At 39.3% G+C, this 24,541-nt stretch overlaps 1 protein-coding gene across 4 annotated transcripts in view; it reads left to right on the top strand.

Moving 5' to 3' along the window:
- Positions 1-24,541, top strand: part of micu1 (mitochondrial calcium uptake 1) — a 97,787-nt gene that overhangs the window by 9,319 nt on the left and 63,927 nt on the right. For all 4 annotated transcript variants that reach the window (XM_012954148.3, XM_012954147.3, XM_018095238.2 and 1 more), the window contains 4 exon segments: positions 3,175-3,336; positions 13,094-13,253; positions 16,715-16,877; positions 20,272-20,315. In XM_012954148.3, the coding sequence (XP_012809602.1) occupies positions 3,176-3,336; positions 13,094-13,253; positions 16,715-16,877; positions 20,272-20,315 (528 nt within the window). In that variant the 5' untranslated portion in view covers position 3,175.

Below are 24,541 nucleotides of genomic sequence, written 5' to 3'. Positions count from 1 at the left end.
TGGCCATACACAGAATATAAGGATGAAAAACACAGCTTCCTTATTTGATATAAAAGAAAATTACCTGCACTGCACTGAATATTTAGCTAGACCAAAGGCGGATTACCATAAGGGCAACCTAAGTGGTATATTGTGGTTGGCTATAGTACCCCTTTTAAACAGCAAACGGATTTTATAGATACACACACACACACACACACACACACATATATACTGTAAATTATATTCTTTAAATCTGTGCTTAGTGATGTCATTTCTGTGACATGACTCACTGAAATTTATGTATAATAATATGTAATAATCCCCTGTTTTAAAATATGAGGATATTAGAAGTCCCATTGGAGTTTCATGACCTTTATAAAAGCTCCTTGTGCTTTTATAGGATCATGGATCTCCTTTGAGACTTACACTATCCTTATATTTTACCATAGTGGGTACATTATTTATTATAATGTACAAGTTTCAGTGAGTCATTATTCACTATATAATGTATGTGTTTGTCAGTCTGAGAAGTGGCTTTACTGCATTGCAGAAATTCTTATCTTGCAGCAGCTGCCAGCAAATAAATCTGCTAGCATATTAAATTACTTGATGAGACTAAAAAGGAGATTCCAGGAGGGTGAGAATGACATTGACAAGTAAACGGAGAACTCTGGCTGCGTTAATAAAAACATAACATACGTTAGTAGAGGAGTGAATATTAGAACAGTAACACAGCTGTAACCTCCAAATAAATCATGGCAAAACACTTTCCTTGGTTGTTCTCACTCAGATATCCATAAATGTATACTGAACTGTATACTGAACTTGCCTAAATGTTAGTTTTCATATCCTCTCAGCTAGATAGGGTAGATTTACCCAAACAATAAGGTAAAAATCAATAGATTTGATTAAATCTGATGGTGCTGGGCAACTTCGGCACTCCAACTGATAGTAGAGGAACCCCCTCTAAAGGCACAGGCAACCTGGCTCTTTGATATAAGTGATTGATTGTGATGTGATTGGCCAGTTTGTGATTCCATTAAATACAACACAGCTAGTGTTCATTGCAACTTAGGTTGCTTTCATTTATTGCAGCTTTTACTAATTCATGCAACATTTGACAAGTAAAATTTTGGTGCTTTATTAAATAATTGACTGCCTCCTGGCAAAAGTTTATGAAGGAGACTGTTACCTAAGCCATAAATGACTTTTATCTTGGAGATTACATTGTGACTTTAGATCTACAAAAAGCTTAGTAAAGGTGGCTATACATGCTAAAATTATGATCTTTTCCATGACAATTGGTCTTAGAAAAGATCCTTTGTCCACTCTACTAACGTTAAGAGCTTAATTGTCAGGTATGCAGGCACCTTCAAAGGCGCCCAATCAAAATTTGCAGTCCTGCCTGAACGACGAGGCAACTAAGGCTTTTGCAAATATCAGTAGCCTTGTCTTTCACCATACACGCACCAATACTTGAAGGACACTTTGTTTTGTGCAATAATATTGGTGAGTGTATGGCCACCTTTACACAAGCCTATTTGCCCATACCGTTGAAAAATATCCAAGGATTGCAGCTTGGTGACATTTCTGTATCAAAACTGTGGAATTTCTAGCACTTCATGTATCATTAGGACCACCCCAGTGGTTGTGGTAGTCTTTTTGAGATAGCAATTATTATCTACCTAGACATCTAGATTTTATACATTTTTCTTTCTACTCCCCATCTTGCTATATCCACAGTATAGGATCTAGGTTAGATCATAAATGGGAGAGTTATCATTAGAACCCCTCCAAAGGAGACATTTCAAAGCTTTAGGTTTGAAACCAATATTTATGATATCCAACTTCCAGAAGACAGAAGGCTAAAAATTCAGATCAGGGTTTATGTTCTCTTGCAAAGGAGAATATTCTGCCTTAAGATAATTCTGATCTGTCCTCGCCTACAACTGGAGCCTTATCTTGGGCAAAAGTCCATACAAAGCTTTGAAAACCTTTCTTACTGCATCCTGGAATCACAGAAGAAGTTCTAAGAACATTTATTTTTGGCTATGTAAGATGGTCAGAGATTTTCTTTCCTGGTGATTGCCCGAAAACATTCCTAAAGAGAGGGGACATTTTAGTTTCTTAAAGGAGAAAGAAAGGTAACAACTAATTAAGCTTTATCAGAAAGGTCTATGTAAATACAGCCATAAGCACTCACAGAAACGCTGTACTGAGTTCTCTGTCAAAAGACTTGTGTCTGTTTTCCTCTGCCAGAGGCAGCTTCCCCCTCCCTCAAGAATGCTAAGAACTCACTCCCCCCCGCCTTAGGAATTTTGATCTGAGCTAATCAGCAGGAAGCTTACTCATAGTCTTAAAAACTGAGCATGTACAATGGTCTGGGTCTCGGTGCAGGAGCAAGGCATTATGGGAACTTTCTTTACACAGCTTTGGCTTCTGATCATCTGAACAGGTGAAATAAGGGCTTAATAAGGGCACTATTGAGAGAACTGAAGGTATGCCTTTCCTTCTCCTTTAACAACTAGTTGTTTTGAAAACCGAGACAAAAAGAGCACATCTAGGAGCAGTGAAAGGCTGAATGCACTTCTTGGCAATTAATCAGAGTTCAAATCAGTTATGAGTGCTCTCCTGGTAGTTTGATCATGACATGGCGGTTCAGCTGCATGTGTGCCAGCTTACTTACTTGGTTTTCTCTGAATTGGATAAGTGCTTTGTTGCTGAAGTAAGGGACAGATATTTAGCTTTGATTTACTTTTATTCTGGCTTAGTGGAGAGCTGATACTGGTTCAAAAGCATTACCAGGACCAAACAGGGTAAAGTCATACATTTGCGGTACCTGTGCCAGAACAAAGTCATATATACAATCCAATGCATCACAATGCTGGAACTGCACCAGGGCTTTGCAGCCAATGCTACAACTGCAAAGTGTATGCTATTATACCTGCCAAACCCTATGAAGCCAATAAAATGTCATTATTCTAACTGAAAGACATCAGTTAAAGCTTTGCTGCTGGTTTCTGTGGGTTACGGGAAGAGAATGAAAATTTGTATGTATTTTGCATAACCAGATATTAATAGTTTTTTTTAGAACACAGGGATTTCAGCCATCTATTTGGTAACCACTTCACTTTGTTTGACAGATTTTGGAGTGTTTGCAAAAATGTACAAATCTTTCCATGTTATTTGTAGGATGTTCAGACTCCGCTTCATACCAGCTGTGGCCGGGCTTGCAGCCGTCTCCCGCCGGTACCACGGAGTGGCTAATCATGCAAGGAGTAGAAGGAGGCTTATGATGGCAGCTTTTGTGGGAGCTACAGCAGTGTCTGCCAGTGCCGGATTGCTATGGAAAAGGTAGATATTTGACAAGCTACAATTTAAAATTCTCAATATTCTTTACTGAGTGAACCTGATGATGTCCTGTGAATGTCCAATAGGGAGATATTTTATAGAATTGTTACTGCTAGTGGCCTTATTATTTATTTATTTCTTATTTATTAAAATAAGTAGCTAGAAATGCAGTATTTTCTGTACTAAACTTATTGTACCAGCCCAAAAGGTCAATAACCCTTTGACAGTAATGGTCCATGCCTTCATTGTTATCCACAGCAACTTCCTATCTTCTGATGTTAGGCCATTGTTTGAGTGTCAGTGATACTGCACAAGCTTAGTGTGCTCCAGGCTCCTGAGAAGCTAAGATTAAAGGTTGTCAAAAATCATCAAACTATGAGCAGATAGTCTAATAGAAGCTAGTGCTACAACGCTGAATAATTTTCAATTCTGATTGAGAACAAACTATTTTCTACATGGGGATACATATAGGATCCTTTATCCAGAAACCCGTTATCTAGAAAGTTCTGAATTACGGAAAGTCCATCTCCCATAGACTCCATTATGAGCAAATAATTCTATTTTTTTAAAAAACTTTTTCATTTTTCTCTGTAATTATTAAACAGTACCATGTACTTGATCCCAACTAATATATAATTAATTCTGATTGCGGGCAAAACAAGCCTAGTGGGTTTATTCAATATATGAATGATTTTTAGCAGACTTTTAAGTTATGGAGATCCAAATTACGGAAAGATCCTTTATCCGGAAAACCCCAGGTCCTATACCTGTATAAAATATACGTGTATTGTTTACATTTGTTTTAAGCCTTTAAGGCTTACACACTCAAGCCAGAAGCCAGCTACTGAGACAGTTCATTCTGTAGTCAAAAGCTGATCTGTGTGTGCACCTCACTGTCCTTTTAGTGTTTTATGCCAGCACAGAAGTCTCAATGTGTGCTATTGCTTTTAAAGGCCTGGAGTACAGCAGATACGGTGGGGGTAGAGATGGTTTTAGACAATTTTGCCAGACCTGAACTTATTAAACCCACATTTAACCAACCAGTACCCATATTTGAATGTTAAAGGGGATATATAGAATACATTTTTACAATGCACTAAACCATGCAAAAAAACTGTAAAATAGAAGGAAGTGCTTTTATATTAATATATTTGGGTTCAAATATGTCCATAACAGCTTGAAAACTGTGCTCTACCCAAACCTTATGCCAGCTTCCCATTTAGACTCTTCAGTATGTGACTGGGGCCCGCTCTCATAGCTACTTAAAGTGAAGTAAATATGCATAGAGTGGGCGGGGCTTAGCGAGCTCACAGGCAGGGGTTCCTGCTCTACTGCTTCTCTCCCCCCAAGCGCCCCCCCTGGCAGCAGCACAAGCAGAGAGACACAGAAGGAGGGAGGGGTTTCCGTGCTGCTGAGTAAAGCCTGTCAGTCAGTGCTGTGACCACTTCCTGTGGGAGACTGAAGGACCCTCCCATGTTTCATTTCACTCTAGCTTCAGACTAGAGAGGTTGTCTCTGCAGCTCTCATATAATGACAGTTTTAGGAGGTGAAATGCTTTCAAAACCTCTTTCTTTCTGCATCATTTCACATTTTGAGGGAGGATGAATATTATAACTGAATATGAACTTTATATAAAATGGCCCCTTTAATTCATGTGGGTTACCCATTGTGGGACTAAGTACTTGTTGTTTTTTATAAAATGACAGATTTTCCACTCATATTTAATTCTTCTTCTTCAAAGCTATTTTTTATTTTTTTCTGGAGTGTATTAGACCTCAAAATATGCTGTACGTGTTCCTGCTTTCTGTCCTCTGTCTACTTCTGTAGTGTGATTTGTGTATAGCAATGTTTGGACTCCCGAGAGAAAATAGTCTTTGCTGCCAAAGGAAATACATTAAATGACTGTGTGCCTCCTTCTTTAAACCTGGTGTAAACTGTGTCTTCTGTGTAACTTGCTCTGGAAACTTTCCATGATTTATGAGAGCTTTATTAGACTTACTTTATTTGGATATGCCTATTCATAATGTAATTATACATTCTACAGAGTTACCAGTGGAAATGTGGCAAACCAATATTGGCACTGTGTCCTTACACAGTAGCACTTGTGGTTTTCTTTGCACTCTTAAGGTGGCCATACAAGCTACAAATACAATCTTTCCCATGACCATTGGCCATAGAAAAGATTGTTCGTCCACTCTACTAACGCTAAGAGCTGAATCGTCAGATACGCAAGCCTTTTACTGATATCGGTGTACTTGTCTCCCTCTGTGCAAGCACAGATTATCATCCAAAAACAACATTTTGTATGATAATATTGGTGTGTGTATGGCCACCTTTAAGCCACTAAGAATTCATATTTTATACATGACATGAGAATTGAACAAGGCTCTGTTGGTTACATTCCATATTGTTGGTGGCTGAGTTTTTATCCCTAGGCAGTAAGCAAACACAAAAAGTACTTTGTTCATTAAATTTAAAGGTGTTGTTTACCAGCACAAAGCCATAACTGCATGGGCTGCAGTACAACTTTTTCAATGCAGCTGGCAAATATTTCACATACAATATATTTAAGTGTCAGAAGTCTATGAAGCCCAAAATTTGACCCACAAAGGGGTACCTGATCAAAAACATCTAAAAACCTCAGGCAGGTGAGAGGTTTGTCCCAGGTCTGTAGCCAATACCATTCTCATAGGATTTACTGTTTACTAATATTGAAAATCAAACTTCCTATTGGTTGCAGTGGGTTACAGCTCCTGCAGTTAACTTTGGACCTGTTGGACCATAGACTGTTCAACAAAATTGGTGCCTTGTTTAGTGCAGTAAGTTGCATCACAGTTATAGTCATCTGTTAATCCATTACAAATACAAGCAATCTAAAATTGATCCATTAAGAATACCATATAGAAAATAAATACAATAAATTGTCCCAGTGATGTCACCCCATGGCGAGTGGGGGTCTTTGACTTTAATGGTAATTACATTAATCCTCCCAGTACACTCGAGGGTCAATTGATAATCACTTCAAGTCATCACGTCTGCCATTGTCCTTAGGGTAAATAGTTATTGAAAACTGGTCCTAAAGCAATAGAGAATCATATCATGGTTGTTTCATGGGTCAGAAAGTTACTTATTTTAAGTAATATGTGACATTTCTTTTTTAAATTTTTTCAGCCCATGCCCTAATTTCATCCAGATCTTTTGGCTTTTATTAATGTCAGAACTTGTGGTCAATTTGCACAACACACAGTAAGGACCAGGGCTTGTGGTACTTCTGTGTGATTTACGCAACTGTGCGCAAAAGTTTTCTGACTTTGAACCTTCAGTGCATGTTTTTGGAAGCCTCCCATAGGACTCAATGGCACTCTGCAGGTCCAACCTGGCCCAAGGAAGGTCACAATACCAAAGCTTGAATGAATAACCAAACTTTTGTGCTTGTTGCGACAAATAAGATTTTGTCGCACAAAATGTTGCAAAGAAAAAATATGAATTTTTAGCATTCGGACTCATTCGTACTTTTTTTTTTTTTTTAAAGGTTGATTTTTATTGATTTTTAACAATAAAATAAAATAACAGGTAGAAAAGAAAGAGAAAGAGAAAAAGGAAGGAGAAAGAAGGGGTTGGAGAGTAACCCATTATTGTGCTGTTGTGGCTGGTGAGTCCGTCCAAGGTGACCAGATATAGTCAAATTTTGCTGGGCAGCCTCTGGCAAGGTAGGTAAGTTTGTATAGACCCAGTTGTGAGTTGACCAAGTTGATCCATTTACGGAGAGATGGAGGTGTCGGACCCATCCAGTGCAGGGCAATGGTTTTTTTTGCATAGAAAAGTAGTAATCGCATTAGTAATTTTGTGTTTTTCCTGGGTACCAGCGCGTCTAGGATGCCCAATACACAGGTGGTCGGGTTAAGTACTTGTGGTAAATCCAGCTCTGTCCCCATGAATTCTGTAACTTTGCGCCAGAATTTTTGGATTTCAGGACAGTCCCATATCAAGTGCATAAAGTTGGCCATGTGGGTTTTACATCTTGGACAGTCAGAGGAGTCAGTTTTCCCCATAATATGCAATTTATACGGGGTAAGGTAGGTCTGGTGAATGATTTTAAACTGTATAAGTTTGTCTCTTGTGCTTATTAGGGGTTGATATAAATTATCTATAACTTCTTCCCAATCCTCGGGGTTCAGTTGTATCCCCGAGGTCTCCCACTTTAGCTTAACCCTAGGCCGTGGGTCATACCTTTTGTTAATTAACAGTTTGTATGTGTTTGAGAGCAATTTGGCTTTACTTGGCTGTATTATCAAATGTTCCAGGTCCGAGTATTGTATTTGTGGCTGTTGTGGAAATTGTACTCTGCAAAGGCTTACAATCTGCGCATATCTAAGGTCTGAGAGGCCGGGTCGGGGGGTAATTTGTTGTAGCTGAGGTAGTGTATGGAGTTCTCCGTTAGAGTAGAGGTGGTCCATGCGTTTGATCCCTAGCTTGGCCCATGTTCCTGCTTCCGGGAAAGATGCAAAATGTGTTAAGTTGCTATTCCCCCATAATGGGGTATCAGGGGAAATTGCTCTTATTTCATGAATTAATTGTGCCATGGAATCCCAAGCTTTTTTTGTGGCATCTAAGACTGGTGGCAATGGACTAATATCTTTCCTCGATCTGTATAAGGCATTGTGTAGGCTTTCTACTGAGGTGAAGTAGAGTGCTTCTAGGATCGAGGCTGGGTTTTCTGGGTCAAAGACTTTCCAGTTTGCAATGTGTGCGCATTGGGCAGCTAGATAGTAAAGCTCATAGTTAGGAGATGTAAGCCCTAGTTGTTCTTGTGGGGCATTCAGAGTACTTCGAGATAGTGTTGGAGATTTATTTCCCCAAATAAACGCAGATTGAGTACGATCAATTTCGAGCAGGGCTTTTTTTGGTATATGGCAAGGGGTGTTAGTGAATTGGTATAGGAATTTAGGGAGGAAAATCATTTTACATATGTTGATTCTACCTATTAGTGTAAGTGGGAGTTTAGTCCAGAACTTAAGGGTATCCTCAAATTTGTTCTGGAGCGGGTGTAGGTTATGTGCAAAAAATTGTGCTGGTTCTTTATGGATCGTTATCCCTAGATATTTAAAGGTGTTAGCTATTTTGAGAGTACATTCTGGATCTGCCATTACTGGGACCTGGTCATCTAAAGGAAAGATAATAGAATTTTCCCAATTAATCTGTAGGCCCGAGAATGTGCCAAAGGATTTAATTATATCTAAGACCGTGTCAAATGAGTTATAGGGGTCTGCTAAGTATAGTAGTGTGTCGTCTGCATATAGGGAGATTTTCTCCTCAATAGTCTTATATATAAATCCCTTGATTTGTTGGGAGTGTCTGACTTGAATTGCCATAGGCTCAATTGCTAGGGCAAACAATAGTGGGGAAAGAGGGCAGCCTTGGCGGGTGCCTCGGGTAAGGTGGAATGGGGTAGACAGTATTCCATTTACCTTGACAACTGCTTTAGGTGCACTGTATAGCAGTTTGAGCCATTTGACAAAGGAGGGGCCAAATCCCATCCTAGTAATTACCTCCCAAAGATAGGGCCACTCTATGGAGTCAGAGGTGGTTTGGCTAAAAATGCTAGTGGTTTCCCATTTTTATCACCGTAGGCGAACATTGTGCTAGTGGTGTGGAGAAGTTGCTTTTTGGTGAGTTCTACTCTATGTAAGTTGAGGCGCCTAAGTGCATCTGTGAAATTGGTATAATTAATTGGCGTAGGATCAGTGGTATAAATTGCTTCACAGGAGTTTACAGCAGTCTCCAGAGTCTGAAGGATATCCTTGGAGTGCATTCTGGTTTTTGTGATAGTTGCCTTCAAGGCCCCTCTCATAACTGCTTTAAAAGCGTCCCATACTACTAGTGGAGATGCTGTGTGCTGATTTTCTTGCCAGTATAATTTGATGGCTTCATCTGAATCAGCTATGATTCTAGGCACCTTTAACCAGAATGGACTAAGTCTCCATTGTCTGCATGCGGGCTCGGGTAGTAGTTCCAGAGTAAGGAACAGGGGGGCATGATCTGAGATGGCTCTGGGCAAAAATTTTACCTCTCTGACTTTTGGGAGAAGTTCTGGAGAAAGCAAAGCTAAGTCTATTCTAGAGAAAGTTTGGTGCGTGGCTGAGTAGCAGGAAAATTCCTGGGTGGCAGGATATTTCCAACGCCATACATCGGTTAAGTTATATATACATTTATCAGTAGAAATAAATAACCTGCTATAGCACATGCTATTATTTGGTATCGGCCAGATCTGTCAGTGCGGACCTCTATTATATCGAATGGTAAACCTTTTCTAACCAAGACTGAGGTACCCCTGGCGTAGGTAGAGTATGTTGTGTGGTGTGCATATGAGACCCACGGCCTTTGTAGTGCAAGAACTTTTTTACCTATCAGATGGGTTTCTTGAAGCATCAGGATATGGGGGTTGTATGACTTCAAATAGTTGAAGACCAGTGCTCATTTCACCTTATCATTCAGGCCCCTCACATTCCAGGACACCAATTTGACTGTAGCCATCGTGGTCTAAAGGTGTAGAATAGGTAATGGGGATGCTGTGGTTCTCTTGCATAATCGAGTCCTTGGAACAAAGTAATATAGTTAATCTCTCCAATAGGGTAAGAAATAGCAGAAAAGAGAAAGAGGGAAAAGACAGTGTAAAAGGTAGCATATAAACAAAACCCCAACATAACCCCCCCCCACCCTGCCCGTCCCTGAAAGTCTGGTGGGCTTATATTCCCAAACTGAACTATAACTGGGGAAGATGGTTGCCCGTAGCAAGACTGCATTGAGGTTTCGTTTCCAAGACGGGGTCCCTGTGGGTAATAGTGTCTGTAGACCCAGGAAGTGTGCCTTTGTCGCTCAGTTGTTGCTCGGGTGCGGCTCATAAGGCAGAAGGGTTGATGCAAAGGGTGAAACATCTCGGTTTGCTCACTTGAGAGTATCTCTACCAAGGCAGTCTTCCTTTTGATCGCAGGTATAGGTTAGGGTACAGCGTAGATAAGAGTCATAAGGTTATTCCCAGAGTTCCTGTTCTAGTACAATTACCAGCTGTTAGACGGCTATCTCCTGCCACCGGGTTTTGTACAGGTACCTGGGGTGTGAGTGCCATCAGAAATCCTTTATATACCTAGACTTCTTGTATAACGTCATAAACCTGTCAATTATATCTAGAGAGGAGAAAGTCTGTCCTGTGTGCACTGGTATGTACAGGTTTGGTCCCCATACTATAGCGCAGGCAGAGGCCTCTGCACCACACCACTAGTGTCACGGAGGAGATGAGCAGGGTTCGTCAATCCGCAGTACCGGAGCCCATTGTGCAGAGTAAATTTGCTTTGGGTTTTAGTATGGCTTGCGTATCGCGGATGTCCCTCTCGGTTACAGGATACCATAAGTCTATAGAGTTCAGTTTCCTGGTTGCATATCTCAGCAACTGGCTCTTGAGATCTGAGCCTATGTCTTAGCCACAACATTCATGCAGCTGTCTCTTACTATATCGTGTAAGTGTCGCTTGTGTTTGGAGCAGTGGGGGTTTCATCCCCTACACGCTGGTATGGATAATAGACATAGAGGGTTATATTCTGTGTCAGGGTACTGCTGATGGCGACGGTGCAGTATTACTGGTATAGTTAGGAAGATGGTAAAAGTACTGCAGTCTGCGGTGCTAGACTTAGTAAGTAGTCATAGTGTCTCTGTCTGCTTTAGGTTGTTCTCTTAATTATGATACAGACTGCTGCGAGTTTGTAAGAAGCACTCTGTAGATTGTATATGTGAATAGTGTTTAAAATGACATGGAAGCTTACCCACCGCTGTTGTAGACGGGATTAAATACTTTGGCAGTAAATTACCGACTGTAATGTGGGTACCTATGGCGTTAGTAGGCCCTTTATACTCGTGGGCTTCTCCTTGGCCGTGCCTCAATCCACTCCAGAGCTTCTTCAGGCGTGGTGAAGAAGTATGTTCTGTTGGAGTCAATTACTTTCAGCTTTGCTGGGTATAGCATGGAGTAGGGCAGGTTTATATCCCGCAGCTTTCTTTTAACGCCGTTGAAGGTACTGCGTGTCTTTTGTAGATGCGTCGAGTAATCTGGGTATAGCGATACTGCTGCACCATTGTGTTCAAGTTGTCCCGCTGCTCGCCCCGCCGTTAAGGCCATGTCGCGGTCCCGGAAATGAAGGAGCCGTATCAAAAACGGACGCGGTGGGGCCCCTGGTGGTCTAGGACGGCCCGGAACGCGATGTGCTCTCTCTACCGTATAGTGTGAGGTGAAAGCTGCTTGCGGTAAGATTTGTCTGAGCCATTGCTCCGCGAAGTCTGTCGGGCTGTTGCCTTCCGCGCCTTCCGGGAGGCCCACCACTCTCACATTGTTCTGACGTTGCCGATTCTCATAATCATCTAGGAGGGCAGCTTGTTGTTTAAGCTGGCTCTGTAAATCTCCGCGCCGCAAGTGGAATACACGTGTCCTCCAGTGTGCTTACTCTGTTCTCCACAGCCGTTGTGCGTTCTCGTATGGTTTGTAGATCGACTTTGATGAGGGAGAGATCTATCTTGACTTCCTCTATACGGGCAGTAAGGGTCGCTTGACAGTTTGCAATTGCTGTAAGGACCGGAGCTAGTGTATTGTCAGGCACAGGTTCGTCCGGTGGAGGAGGAGGGGAAGGTGCATCAGCGCCATCTTGTGCAGGCCGTCGCATGAAGTGGTCGAGTTTTTGCGATGTTTCTGCGTTTCTTTTGGGTCCCTTATTGCCTCCCATGTTAGAGTAGCACTTTGGGGTACCAGAGGGATGTTTTTTGCGCGTCAACTTTGGGTCTATTGAAGTCCAGGATCAGTGTGCCCACGGAGCTCACCGTGATGCGACTTGCTAGTACGGCATTCGGCCACGCCCCCCGACTCATTCGTACTTTAATGAATAGGCCCCTAAGTTGTTCCACCTTATGAGACCTTTGGGCTCAAACAGGCACCTTTTCACACAATACACCTTCCTCCGATGTATCTGTCAGTGGGTGAGGAAATGGCCAGCCATGTAAGCAGCCGCAGTGGGGGAGCCCTTGGGCATCTACATGAACATTTTTCTGCAGGCACAAGCACGAATGCCTGTGAACACAAGCTGTATTGGGAGCTCTGTATATACTGCCTATCTAAGTAGGGAGTATGAGGAAGTCCAACTAAAAAGCTTTTTTGTTTGACACTTATGAAACTGACCATTTGGCAGACTGTTGGACAATTTGAAAAAGATATTCTAGGATGTGTTAACAGTAGATTGATATTTTTGTATGCACTTTTCAGTTAATTGTAAAGTGGAATAGATCTGTAGGTTTTAACAGCAGTCAGTCAATATTCACACCTCCCCGCCTACCATTGAACAAACAAGTTCCTCAGAGAGTGAGAAAATCATATTTTGCTCTAAATAAGCATCATTTTGGAAGCAAGTATAAGATGTGTAAAATTCCTCTTCAGTAGAACAAGGTAAGTTGACACACCTTACATTTTATATAATGAATTTCAGTATTTTAAAATACTGGTTATAATTAATTATGCAACATCTTAAAACAAATGTACAGTATTTGACCTGTTATATATTTGTCCCTTAAGTAGCAAACCTTAAAATCTTTGACATAGTGGCTGTTTAAAAACTTTTGTAAAGCAAATCAGGCAAAATGCTTCTTTCCAACAAGCTGCTTTCCTAAGAGCTACTCTTGGTTACTACCATTAGCTTTATTTGTTATTTATTTGGCTTTCTTTCAGAGCTAATGCTGAAGCTCAGTCTTCTGTAAAGCACAGCATGAGAGAAGAAACCAGTGAAAAGGAAAAAGAAGATGCAGATCAGGCTGTGGAGTCCAGTGATGAAGACCAGCCACAAGAAGGAAAGAAGAAAAAAGCACGTGTTGGCTTTAGGGACCGTAAGGTATTGGGCATTGCATTTATATATATATTAAGGAATCCAAACTGAAGCCAAATAAGCTTTCATGTTGAAGGCTGACTGCAAGATAGGACTTGTGTGTGTGTGTGTGTGTGTGTCACCCCTTGTAAAATCCAGTGGGCCACCTGAATTTTGAATGGAATTGAATCATGATTAAAAAGTGTGTAAGGAGTAAAAGTGTGGAAGGATATATTGGGCTGCTGAAAATGATTTACAGAGTTGGGATAATCATATATGAAAGACCATAGGGCTTGGTAAAAGTATATTATTAAGTTGTGACAGCCACAGGACAATTATGGGCCTCTTTCAGTAAATATTTAAAAGAGATACTGTTGCTGTTAGAAATAAAAAATACACTTGTATGTGCTCATTGTTTAAATGAGTATCTGATAGTCCTGTGTGTCAGACAATTAAAGATTATGGGTACCAAACATTTGATTTTTTTTTCTTACCCTATCCCTCACTTTAGCCTTAAGGTGGCCACACATGGCGATCTTTGATCTTTCATGCAACCATCGGTCGCACAAAAGATCGTTCCCACCCTCCACAGATGTTCAGGGCTGAATCATCAGATATGGAGGTAGAATCAATAGGATTCTGCCGATTCAGCCATGAAGGTAGATTTTGCTCAGGCGCCTAGTATTTATATTTTTAATTGTTTAAAGGCAATATAATTCCCCCTTTGTTTGCATAATGCATTCTAGTACTTGGCATCCCTCTCCTTTCTATTGTTGGTTAATGGTGCATAGATTATATAGAAGGGACTTTAAGTGACAGACAAAGTGACGGTAGAAAAATGAGACAAGCCATCCTTCTGGATAATGGGTTTCTGGATGATGGATCCAATACCTGTATGTCTGTCTATCTTTCTATTTAGAGCGGTTCTGTTTCTCTTTAATTTCATATCCCATCAGCTAGTGGGCCACAGGTGCATTTTGTATAGAAAATAGCATAATGGTAAATTAGTTTTTAAATTGTATGCATGTATATTTTTATTTATATAGTACTACTTATGTACATAGCGCTGTACAGCAGAACAGTAAATTAGTAGAAAAAACAGGGGCAAACTAGATAAATAAATGCAAAGTACAGTAATGAATACAAATAAATAAAATGTACAGTTGCATTAAGGATTCCACAGAGCTAAGTGACAAAGAGATGGCATTCCCATTGTACATTATAGCTAGGGTAATAACATTTGTGGCTAATTGCATTTCCATATGACATTAAAAAATTGAATGTTTTCAAGGCTCAAGTTTAATAACTTGGAGCGGGAACAGTTGTTTATACTGGAAGATGTTATTGCTTTTTTTATTTTTAGTACCTTTTTTATGCTTGTCAGAAAGACAAACCTAAACAAAAATACAACATAAAAATAAAAACAGGCCATATCCAAGTATCAGGTGGGCAGCCTCTGGATATTCTATGTTATTAGCAGCACATAGAGTGCAAGTACTATGACCCAAACTTTGTCCCAGGGCTAAATTACACATCCTTAAAATGGTGAACCGAAAATGGCTTCCTATCTCTACAACCAACTGACTCCCCGGGCTAATGTCATTATCTCTGCTACAGGAATCATATTCTCTCCCTAATTCCAGAATATTTCGCTACAACTAAATCAAGCATTTTTATAAGTCCCAATCTCCACATCAAGCTACTTAAGAAGGCTCAGCATATGAACTTTGTTGCCATAACCCCTCTCGCCTGAGAAATGCCATATCAATAATTTACTCCCAACTTATAGATGCTCCTAAACTTTCCCACCCTTTTATGAAAGCATGGGATAAAGATCTTCCCCCTTAACACCGGATAAATGGGAGAAAATTTGGCTACCCATCCGTAAACTCTCTCCCAACGTAGGGGTTAAGGAAACTGCTTATACCCCCAAATGTAAACATACCATTGATCCTAGTTGCCCCCCTATGTGCTTTAAAGGGTGCCCTGATACAGGGGATTATCTGCATACATGGTGGCACTGCCCCATTGTTTTGGCTCTCTGGTCTGAAGTGTCCCACTTTATCTCACAACTTTTGTCCACACCTATGCACCTTACTATAGAAATTGTATTATTATTAACCCCTTACACTAATCTTCCCCCCTGAAAGACGCATACTGACTGCACAAATTTTGGCTGCTACCCAATGGGCTATAGCTTTACATTGGCTATCCCCCACCTGTCCTGAAAGAGAAGAGCGTTTAGTCTTCTGGGGTGTTTCTTAAGATTTAGTTTATATACATTTTTTACACCAGCAAGGGCAGTTTAGTAAATTCAACATGCCTTTCTCTAAAGTAATTAACTGAACTTGTGTCAAATGCAAAAAAAATGCAGCATATTGCATTACAGGAAACTCTCAAAACAAATAAAGTAAAATTCATCAGAGCTCTAATTTTAGTACTTTTTAAATTTACGTGAATTTTTGTTTTATAGTCTTCAAGATTAGCAGCTTATAAAATTATGATATAACAGGGCTGGGCAGCTGGTTTGCATAAAAATCTGGTCAGGCATGAGTGGACTCTCTGCTCTTCTCAAAATAACATTTGATGCAATTCGTGCACATGAGACCTGACTATTGACTATGATGAAAAATATGTGGAAGTGAAGTATTCGGCATCTCAGGGCAGATGTAATTAAAAATTAAGTCAGTAGGGCAGCAACACACCAGTCATTCATCATTGAAGTTTCCCATAAGGAATGCCAACTGAGCCTTTCCCCTTTCCGTTTAATAAAAAATAGTGGAGCAGCAGTTGCTAAACTTTTTCAGCTTTTACTGATGAGCTACATAAGTGAGAAGACTTTTCATTTTGTAAAAAGGATTGCACAGCCATTGATTGGCAGAAAAAAGTACTTGAAGAAATACTTTTTAAAGAAATTAATTGAGCCCATTAGCCACCCAAAAATTAATTTTCTTAACAAGTGACTCAGAAATATTCACAAGTTCATCGTTTATTTAATTTTCCTTAGTTTAGATTGTTAGAGCTACTTTCCATATGTGTTATGTAAAAACCAAGTAGATTTTTTTTTAGCCTTTTTTCGACCTTTGCTTTGATGGGCTGCAAGCAAAAAGTAAAGCTTCTGCATATCTTGTGAATTAAGGTTTTGGTCCAGCTTGGATGCTGCTACACTTTGTGGGGAGCTATTACTCCAAACATACGTAAATCTTGAGGGGAAAAAAAAACAACTTTTCTCAGAAAACCTTAGTAAATGGGCCCCTTAAAGTGACATGTTATGATATCAGACATAATAAATCACTCATCATAGTGTCCTTTTACTATAAAACACATACTTATCTGGATCCATTTAAAACAGTGTTTTAAGTACACTGGCTGTTCCCAACATGGCATTATCTATTGGTATTGAGAATTGAGATTGAGAATTGCTGCTGATTTAAATTGTCCTCCCTATTCTGTTTAATCATTTTCCTTTTTTTTTCTTTTAACTCAAGGTAATGGAATATGAGAATAGAATCCGAGCTTATTCCACTCCAGATAAAATCTTCAGATACTTTGCAACTCTAAAAGTGATTCATGAATCAGGGGAGTCTGAAGTATTCATGACACCTCAAGATTTTGTAAGGTCGATAACACCAAATGAGAAACAACCAGAAAGTAAGTTTGTTATTTTTGTGAATATCTTATTGCACAAAAATACATTTCTATTCACTACTTCCTTATTATAAAAAGGTCCACAATACTTGCTCTGTCTGTGCCCCCTACTCTTTTCAATTCTACTTAAAAAAGGTCCCTTTTTTAAATTCTCTTAATGCAGATTTCTCTCTGCCCCCAAACCTTTTATAATTAATATAATATTTTCCCCATCACCTTTCTGAATTTATTTTATTGTTGACACATTGTTTTGTTCAGGGTGAAATTATTTGTAGACAAGAAAATATCTTACTTTGCCCTTTGGTTTTAGACTAGGTTGCAGCTCTCACCAGGGATATTCACTGGGGACATCACAGATGGATTTTTACAGAGAGATATATAATAGTCACTCTGGAAATTCTATGTTCATATGTAAATCACCAGCCACATGTATATCACTAAGACAGATAGATAGATTTAGATAACTGTATCTATTGCAGCCAAGCATGTAAACTATCCCTTGAACTCTGCTGTGCTGCTGAGAATGTAGGGCTTCTCTCTGTTGCCCTTCTCCATGCCAGGACCCAAAAGCCTAAGTAAGAGATTCCTAAATATAATAACCTATATCATATAGGAACATGTTAGAAGTCCTATTATCACCTGGTGGCATTGTGATGGCCCGGGTGCCGTCACACAGAGTGGATTTCAGCTCTAAAATGCACAAGTATGCATTTTGGTGCCAAAATCAGCTCAGTGTGCTTGGACCCAGGCTAATGCAAAGCAATGGCAGGGAGAGGCTGATGCCAGTGCAGGGGTTGATTTTTAGTTGATTATAGTGTTGACTTGACACAAACCTGCTTTTTTTTAAATAATACCATACTTGTTCCCTTGCATCGGTTTTCCATGCTCCCTTCACAAAAAAGAAGTGTGAGTGTGAATGACTGTCCAGAAGGAATCTTAAAAGGGATAGAGAAAAAAAACAGCTAAGTTGTTAAAGTGCATTTCGGTTCTAAATGAATCTAGGAGACTCTCAATGATGCTTCCTGTATCTGATATCATTTTTGAAGAGATTCTCTGTATATCTTTTAGTGATGTACTGCAATACTTTAATATGTTTTAATAATGCCCATCAATATATCTTTGACTTCCTGAAAAGAAGCTCTTACGGGGTAATAGCTCTATCCTAATCTTATTTTGTTGCTGTGCTACTTCCCTTTTAATTATACCTTCATTCAGAAACTAATTTTATTGATTATACAACTGCAATTATTATTTATTAGCTTGCTCTTATTTCCCTGCCTTTCCTTTTAGACTGTGATGTTAAGCAAGAACTTCTATGGTATTCATGATATTTGTCCTGTGAACACAGATTCACAGAGGAGTTGTGATTCCTCTGCCCCCAAAGGGCAAGGCAAAGGCTCATATAATCACTGAAGGTTGCCACCTCACATTTCTAGGCTTTAGTGTTCAAATCCTGCAGCAAACCCTTAGGTCAATGGCACATAGCACGATTGCAAGCATTTTGCTGCCCTCATGATTTTCTGACAGCTGGAAGGTAGCCAAACACTTAAATGTTGGCACTCCATTTCTTTCTTGATTTCTCCCAAGACATAACCATTTATATACTTTTTTATTGTAAAGGGAGCATCACTCGTTGGCCATAGATGTGAACAATTGATTCTAGGGATGGTGTACAGTACAATGTGAATGACAACATTCGGGAGCAGATTTATTATGCAGTGTAAAAAAACGTTGACAAAAGTCACCACACATCGGCATGCTTCGCTGCATAAAAAAAGGCATACATTTTTTTTTCTTAGACCGACTTCAGCGTAAGTTACACAAGGTCAGAAGCAGTGTAAAATACCAGGATCAAATCTAGCATTTTAACCACTTAAAATCAAACACCTTGACAAATTAGGCATATGTTTTCAACGAATCTTGTTTTACACAGCATAATATATTGGGCCCGCAGTTTCCTATACTGGATGATTTTTGGCAGTACAACTAAACACACTAAGGGGGTGATTTAGCAATTTTTTTTCGTGCATAAACTCCCAGATTTGAATTCTGGTTTCCACAATTTTAAAGTCAAATAATTATACATATAGTACAAATAAATTCCGAAAAACTGAAATGCTTTAGCATTTAAAAGCTTGCAAGTTCATGTGGCAGGTTCCTAGTATGGCACACAACTGTTTTTTAGCATCATTACATTATCATTTAAATAAGTTTCAGTTCAGTTATAGCTACAATATAAATACCAAATGCTTATTTTGTTTCAAGCAGTTTTAAAAGTGTTTCCAAACTGAGCTAGTAATTGGGCAGATGCTTTTGGAAACTGCACACCTGAAGCTTGAGACTTTTGTTGCTGCACAGTAATTATTTATTTTGATAACATTCTCTTTGGAAATTGCTAGATGAATCTTAATGTGGCAGTATAATTTTATTTTTTTGCCATTATAAAAGATGCTTTTACTTTTTTGTTCTGGCTTTTCACTTTTTTAGTGTATATTCAGTTACTCTATTTAACTACTAAGTTATAAAATAGTTGTTTATGAATCCAGTTGCCTCTTTTTTAAACTAAATGAGACACCAATGAATTCTGATGAGACTGTAACCCTATAATTCTACAATTCTCTGTTTGTGTGTGAAGTATTTAGTTGCTGCCACATGGGGCATTTGTTCAACCTGCATAGAAGCTCATGCCGAGAAACTGCCCCTCTGCTCCAACCTGCTTAAAGGAGAAGGAAAGGCTAAGTCACTTGGGGGTGCCAAAATGTGAGGCACCCCCAAGTGACCTTAATCGCTTACCTTGTAACCCGGGCTGGTGCCCCTGTTTGGAGAAAACCGCACTAGCCCGGGGTACCTGTAGCGAGCTCTTCCTTCTTCCGTATTTCTTCTGCCGGCAAAATCCCTGGCCCGGCGCATGCACATTAGAGAGAAAAGCCGTCTTTCTTGTTAAAGCTCGGCTTTTCACTCTGCTGCGCATGTGCAAGCACACCAACAAGGATGAAGGAAGAGCTCGCTGCTACCCCAGGCTGGTGTGGATCTCTCTTAACAGGGGCACCAGCCCAGTGTACAAGGTAAGCGATTAAAGTCACTTGGGGGTGCCTAACATTTTGGCACCCCCAAGTGACTTAGGCTTTCCTTCTCCTTTAATGAGTCTGAACCCAGTGCTATCTATCACTAATGCTTTTGTGGCTGAATTGAGGCAAATCCCACCACCAATGTTCTGAAAACTAGTAGAAAGACATCCCAGGAGAGTAGGGGCTGTTACAGAAGGAAACTGAGGATCAACATATTATTAATACAGTTGGTTTGGAATAAGATGAGACAGGCAAGTTGACACATACTTTTAAACCTTTATACTTTTGACAACTGAAATCTGAATACTTATTGTGGTGATGTTTTACAGATTTGGGCTTGGATCAATTTATCATAAAGCGATACGATGGAAAGGTAAGAATATTTTTTTTATTTTATTTTTTTGTGTGTACATGCACAGTGATACTTACAATGAGGCCTATTATGTTCTTATATCAGTGTAAAGGCCAGTCACACGGTGTCACACACTGTTTAGTAACTGGTACCTGAAGTGTCACAAGTAATCAATGTGCCACGGGAAAAAGAAATATATTCCTAGTGGGCTACTAGTAACTGTTACTAATCTCCCTGTGTTATGACAGGCTTATGAACAATGTGAGAATCATCAGGATTGTGATGAAAAAGCAACCAAAAGTTGTTTATGTCATAGAGTGTGAAACCCTTTTACCTGTATAGACTCTCCATTTTTATTTAACATTCAGTTTTGATTTCCTTCCTCAGTAATTTATTTTCACTTGGCATTGGGGTTAGCATTCGTGGTTATTTTTTTTCATGTGTCTGTTTTATTGGAACAAATATCTACAAATAGAAAAAACAAAAAAACAATTATAGTTGGATATTGGATCCCATATCTGTATAATTAGTGCTTTAATAGAGATAATAGAACTGTTAGTGGTCATACTGAATATTGTGTGCATGTTAGGGACCTTAGATGCTAGGCTCCTTGTAAACTATGCAGGGGCAGTGATATATCAACTAATTATTTGAAAACTGGCCAGTGAAAGTCTGGTTTGTGCTGTGACTTTAGTTTGTGCAATGCAGAATGACAAGCCTGTGAAGCACCGGGTTACTGCTAGGATTAGTACTTATTTATTTATCCTGTAGATCAGGGAACCACAACCTTTTTAACTCTTGAGCCACAGTCAGGTGTAAAAGGTGGTAGTGAGCAACACTAACACTAAGTTCTTTGGTGATGCCACATAAGGAAATGTGATTGGCTATTTGGGAGCCCCATGTGTCTGCAGGACAGTACAACTGTGTCTCCATGCTTCCAAAACTCGCCACCAAGCCATACTTTGAGGCCACTTGGAGCAGTTTAAAGAAGGATGCTGTAGATTTTTTAACACTACTGTAAACCCAACAGCTAGTTCTCTTTTAGATGCATTCTTTCCTCATAGACTATGATAGCTGTAGTTTTGCTGGTAGGGCTTTTGAGGGCACTTCATGAACTTACATTCTCTTAAGACTCCACTAAACACAATAGGCAGACAAGATTTTTTCATAATTTTTTTGGCTCCCTTTCAACACTAAACATTTTCTTGGTCCCCTTAGACCACAATATTGCCAGTGTAAAAATATATGTATATAGAAAGAGATTTTTCCTTTTTACAGCAGCATTGTCATTTACAGCAATAACCCTCTTGGGTGCTCTGTTGTGAAAGAAAGAAATATCTACGTTGCTCAACATACTGTGTTGTGAAAGTATACAGCAATGTGTATAAGTGTATTCTGCATATGGGAATCGATTTCTGATGTCAGAGCGTCAGCTGGTATTGCAGAGGTGTTGAACTTGCATATTTAACTGAGGTGACTGCATCAGTGCTTGTGATTCCCCTGCGCCCCCTTGAAAGCTAGTTTTTGTCCCCCCCCTGCTTTTTGGCTGCCCCACAGCTTGGAAAGCACTGCAGTAGACAAACATGCTACAATTGGAATTCTACTTTAAATAATTCATTTGCACACCTACAGGGCAGAAATAAATAGCATGTCAGGTCAAATAAATCATTTTCAATTTTGGTGTTAATAGGCGTTTAGGAAGCCTATGTAGGCAATATACTTCAAAGTTTATTTAGATGGAGGGAGTAACACTATTGGTGAGAGTGATGATTTCAATGCTGCTGGAATTTTAACAGCAATGTTTCTTAAAGCTTGTCCTGTTTGCTTGTCTTTGTGGCAAAACAATACTTTTTCTATGAGAAATATAAAAATCTTTCAGATGTCCCAGATTTTTTCAGAAATGACATTTTGAAAACCCCCTGTCCATGACTGCTGCAGCTTTGATGTGGGACTTGGGGGTGGCCCAATACCGTATAGGTTGGGGCACTGTTAATATTCAGCCTATATGGCTCAGCTGAGCTGCCATTATTATTACAGGTATGGGAACGGTTATCCAGAATTCTCAGGACCTGGGGTTTTTAGGATAAGTGGTCTTTCAGTAATTCGGATCTCCTACATTGTCTGCTTAAAAGATTTTTAAACAGTAATTAAACCCAATAGGATTGTTTTGGCTCCAATAAGGATTAATTATATCTTAGTTGGGATCAAGTACAAGGTACTGTTTTATTATTACGGAGAAAAAGGAAACCATTTTTAAAAATGTGAGTTATTTGATTAAAATTGAGTCTATGGGAGATGGCCTTTCCATAATTTGGAACTTTCGGGTTAATGGGTTTCCGGATAAGGGGTCCGATACCTGTATTCATTATTTTTATAGCTTCATGGGAGAAAATGTGTTGCTCTCTTACACAGGTAAGTAGCAAAGGCTCTGAGGGAGATACAGTAAAACTTTGATTTTTTGTTCCTGGATTTTGGGCTTTACTAGAATATATGCCATTTTTTTATTGCTCTATATTACTTTTTTTTCTAAGGCATTCATTTAGGAGGAAGCTTTGGAATGTGCACCTGCAACTTTAATGAGTTACAAGTGTGGTTAAAAATACAATACTTCAATAAATTGTGTGAAAGAAAATGATAGTTCTACTGTAAATCATTTAAAACATTTTATTTACTTTTTTACATAATTTTTTACATAATTTATTTTTTAGGATTGAGAAAGGCTTATTGTTGTTGAAGTGCCATTTAAGGGTTTCCCTTCTTTTTCTTTTAAAGGGGAATAAAAGGTAAAAACTAAGTAAGCTTTATCAGAAGGGTCTATGTAAATACAGCCATAAGCACTCACCGACCTCTATCAAAAGAAACACAGGATTTCTTGTCTCCTTTTTTGTAAACATGTTCTTCCTTAATTCCCTGAGCCAGAGTCTGCACAGTTCTCTCCTTTCTCCACTTTCCTGCTTTCCCTTCCCTCTAGAATGCTAAGAACTCACTCCCTTCTCCCTTAGGAATGTGGGATCTGAGCTATAAAAGCTAGAGCTGCAGCAGGAAGCTACTTAAAATGGCAGCTGCTGTGGCAAACTGAGAAAGCTTCTAGAGCTGTTTACTCAGGTATGGTAATGGTTTCTGCAGAATAAATATATTGTTCTAGGTGGCACTAATGTGAATCTATTGGCAGTAAAATGCCAAAATGATGTTCCTTCTTTAAGTATTTCTGATGTTTGCTCTATTTAAATATACAAAAAACAGCAGGTGATGATTTTTTTTAACGTATATCTGTATGAATTAGGTCTTCATACCTAATAGATTTAAATTTTCAGTGCTACAAATGCATAAATTTCTCCTACCTCTGTATCTGTGTATTGAATCTGACATCTGAAAAGAGATAACTGTTGGTTTTTCTGCCTTACTGTGCCAAATTTGTTTGCATATTTATCCAAAGGCTAAGTTGCTTATTTAATTATATCAAGATTTTTATCTCAAAATAAAACATTACTTGAGCTCAGAGACATGCACAGAGCCTAACACAGTGTGTAAAGTGAAAAACTATTCTATACTATAACTACTATGTGCAAGGGACCTGCTGTTGGCTAAGGAGTGGTACATTCTGGAACCCGGAACCCCCATTCCACAGTCCCCTATGGTTTTGGGGCAGTCCCTCCATACCACCCCAGATTGTGTAAGGGGCTGGGAAAATTGTGCTAACTAGCTACATTAACGCGGTATTAAAATGCCCTTACATTTCTAATAGACCTTTCATCACTAGCTGGAGTTGGGGAGCCATTTTTTTTTTTTTTTTGGAAGATTGCATTGGATTGGTCTTACTGCAACACTATTGGAAACCATTGGTCCCACTGCCAAGTCATTACAATGACAGGGTACTAATACACATTTATTTCTTAGTAATATGTCTTTGGAGATTTCTAAATGTTTTGCTTATTGCTAAGCATGAAATCTGTTTAGGGGGCTGTATTTAGGTCCAGGACCACCCTAGGTACCAGACCTAAATGCACCCGCAGGTTGCAAAAGGTTCATCAGGAAATATGATTATTATGGGGCAGATTTAAAAATGTACCAAACTTTGATCAAAAAGTCAAATAGTTTTGATTTTATGAATTAGAAATGCTAGTAAAAGCTGCAAAGTTTCTGTTACAGTCAATGGGTATTGTCTCTAAAGATTTCAAAGCAACTTTATTTTACTTTTTCCCCCTCAAACTCGAAAAATCGATAAATCTGCCCCAAGTGTTCCATCT

This window comes from Xenopus tropicalis, chromosome 7 (genome assembly GCF_000004195.4).
Source record: "Xenopus tropicalis strain Nigerian chromosome 7, UCB_Xtro_10.0, whole genome shotgun sequence".
In the NCBI taxonomy this organism is placed as follows: Eukaryota; Metazoa; Chordata; class Amphibia; order Anura; family Pipidae; genus Xenopus; species Xenopus tropicalis.
The sequence above is the reverse complement of the archived record's forward strand: the minus strand, read 5'-3'. Positions and strand labels throughout refer to the sequence as shown.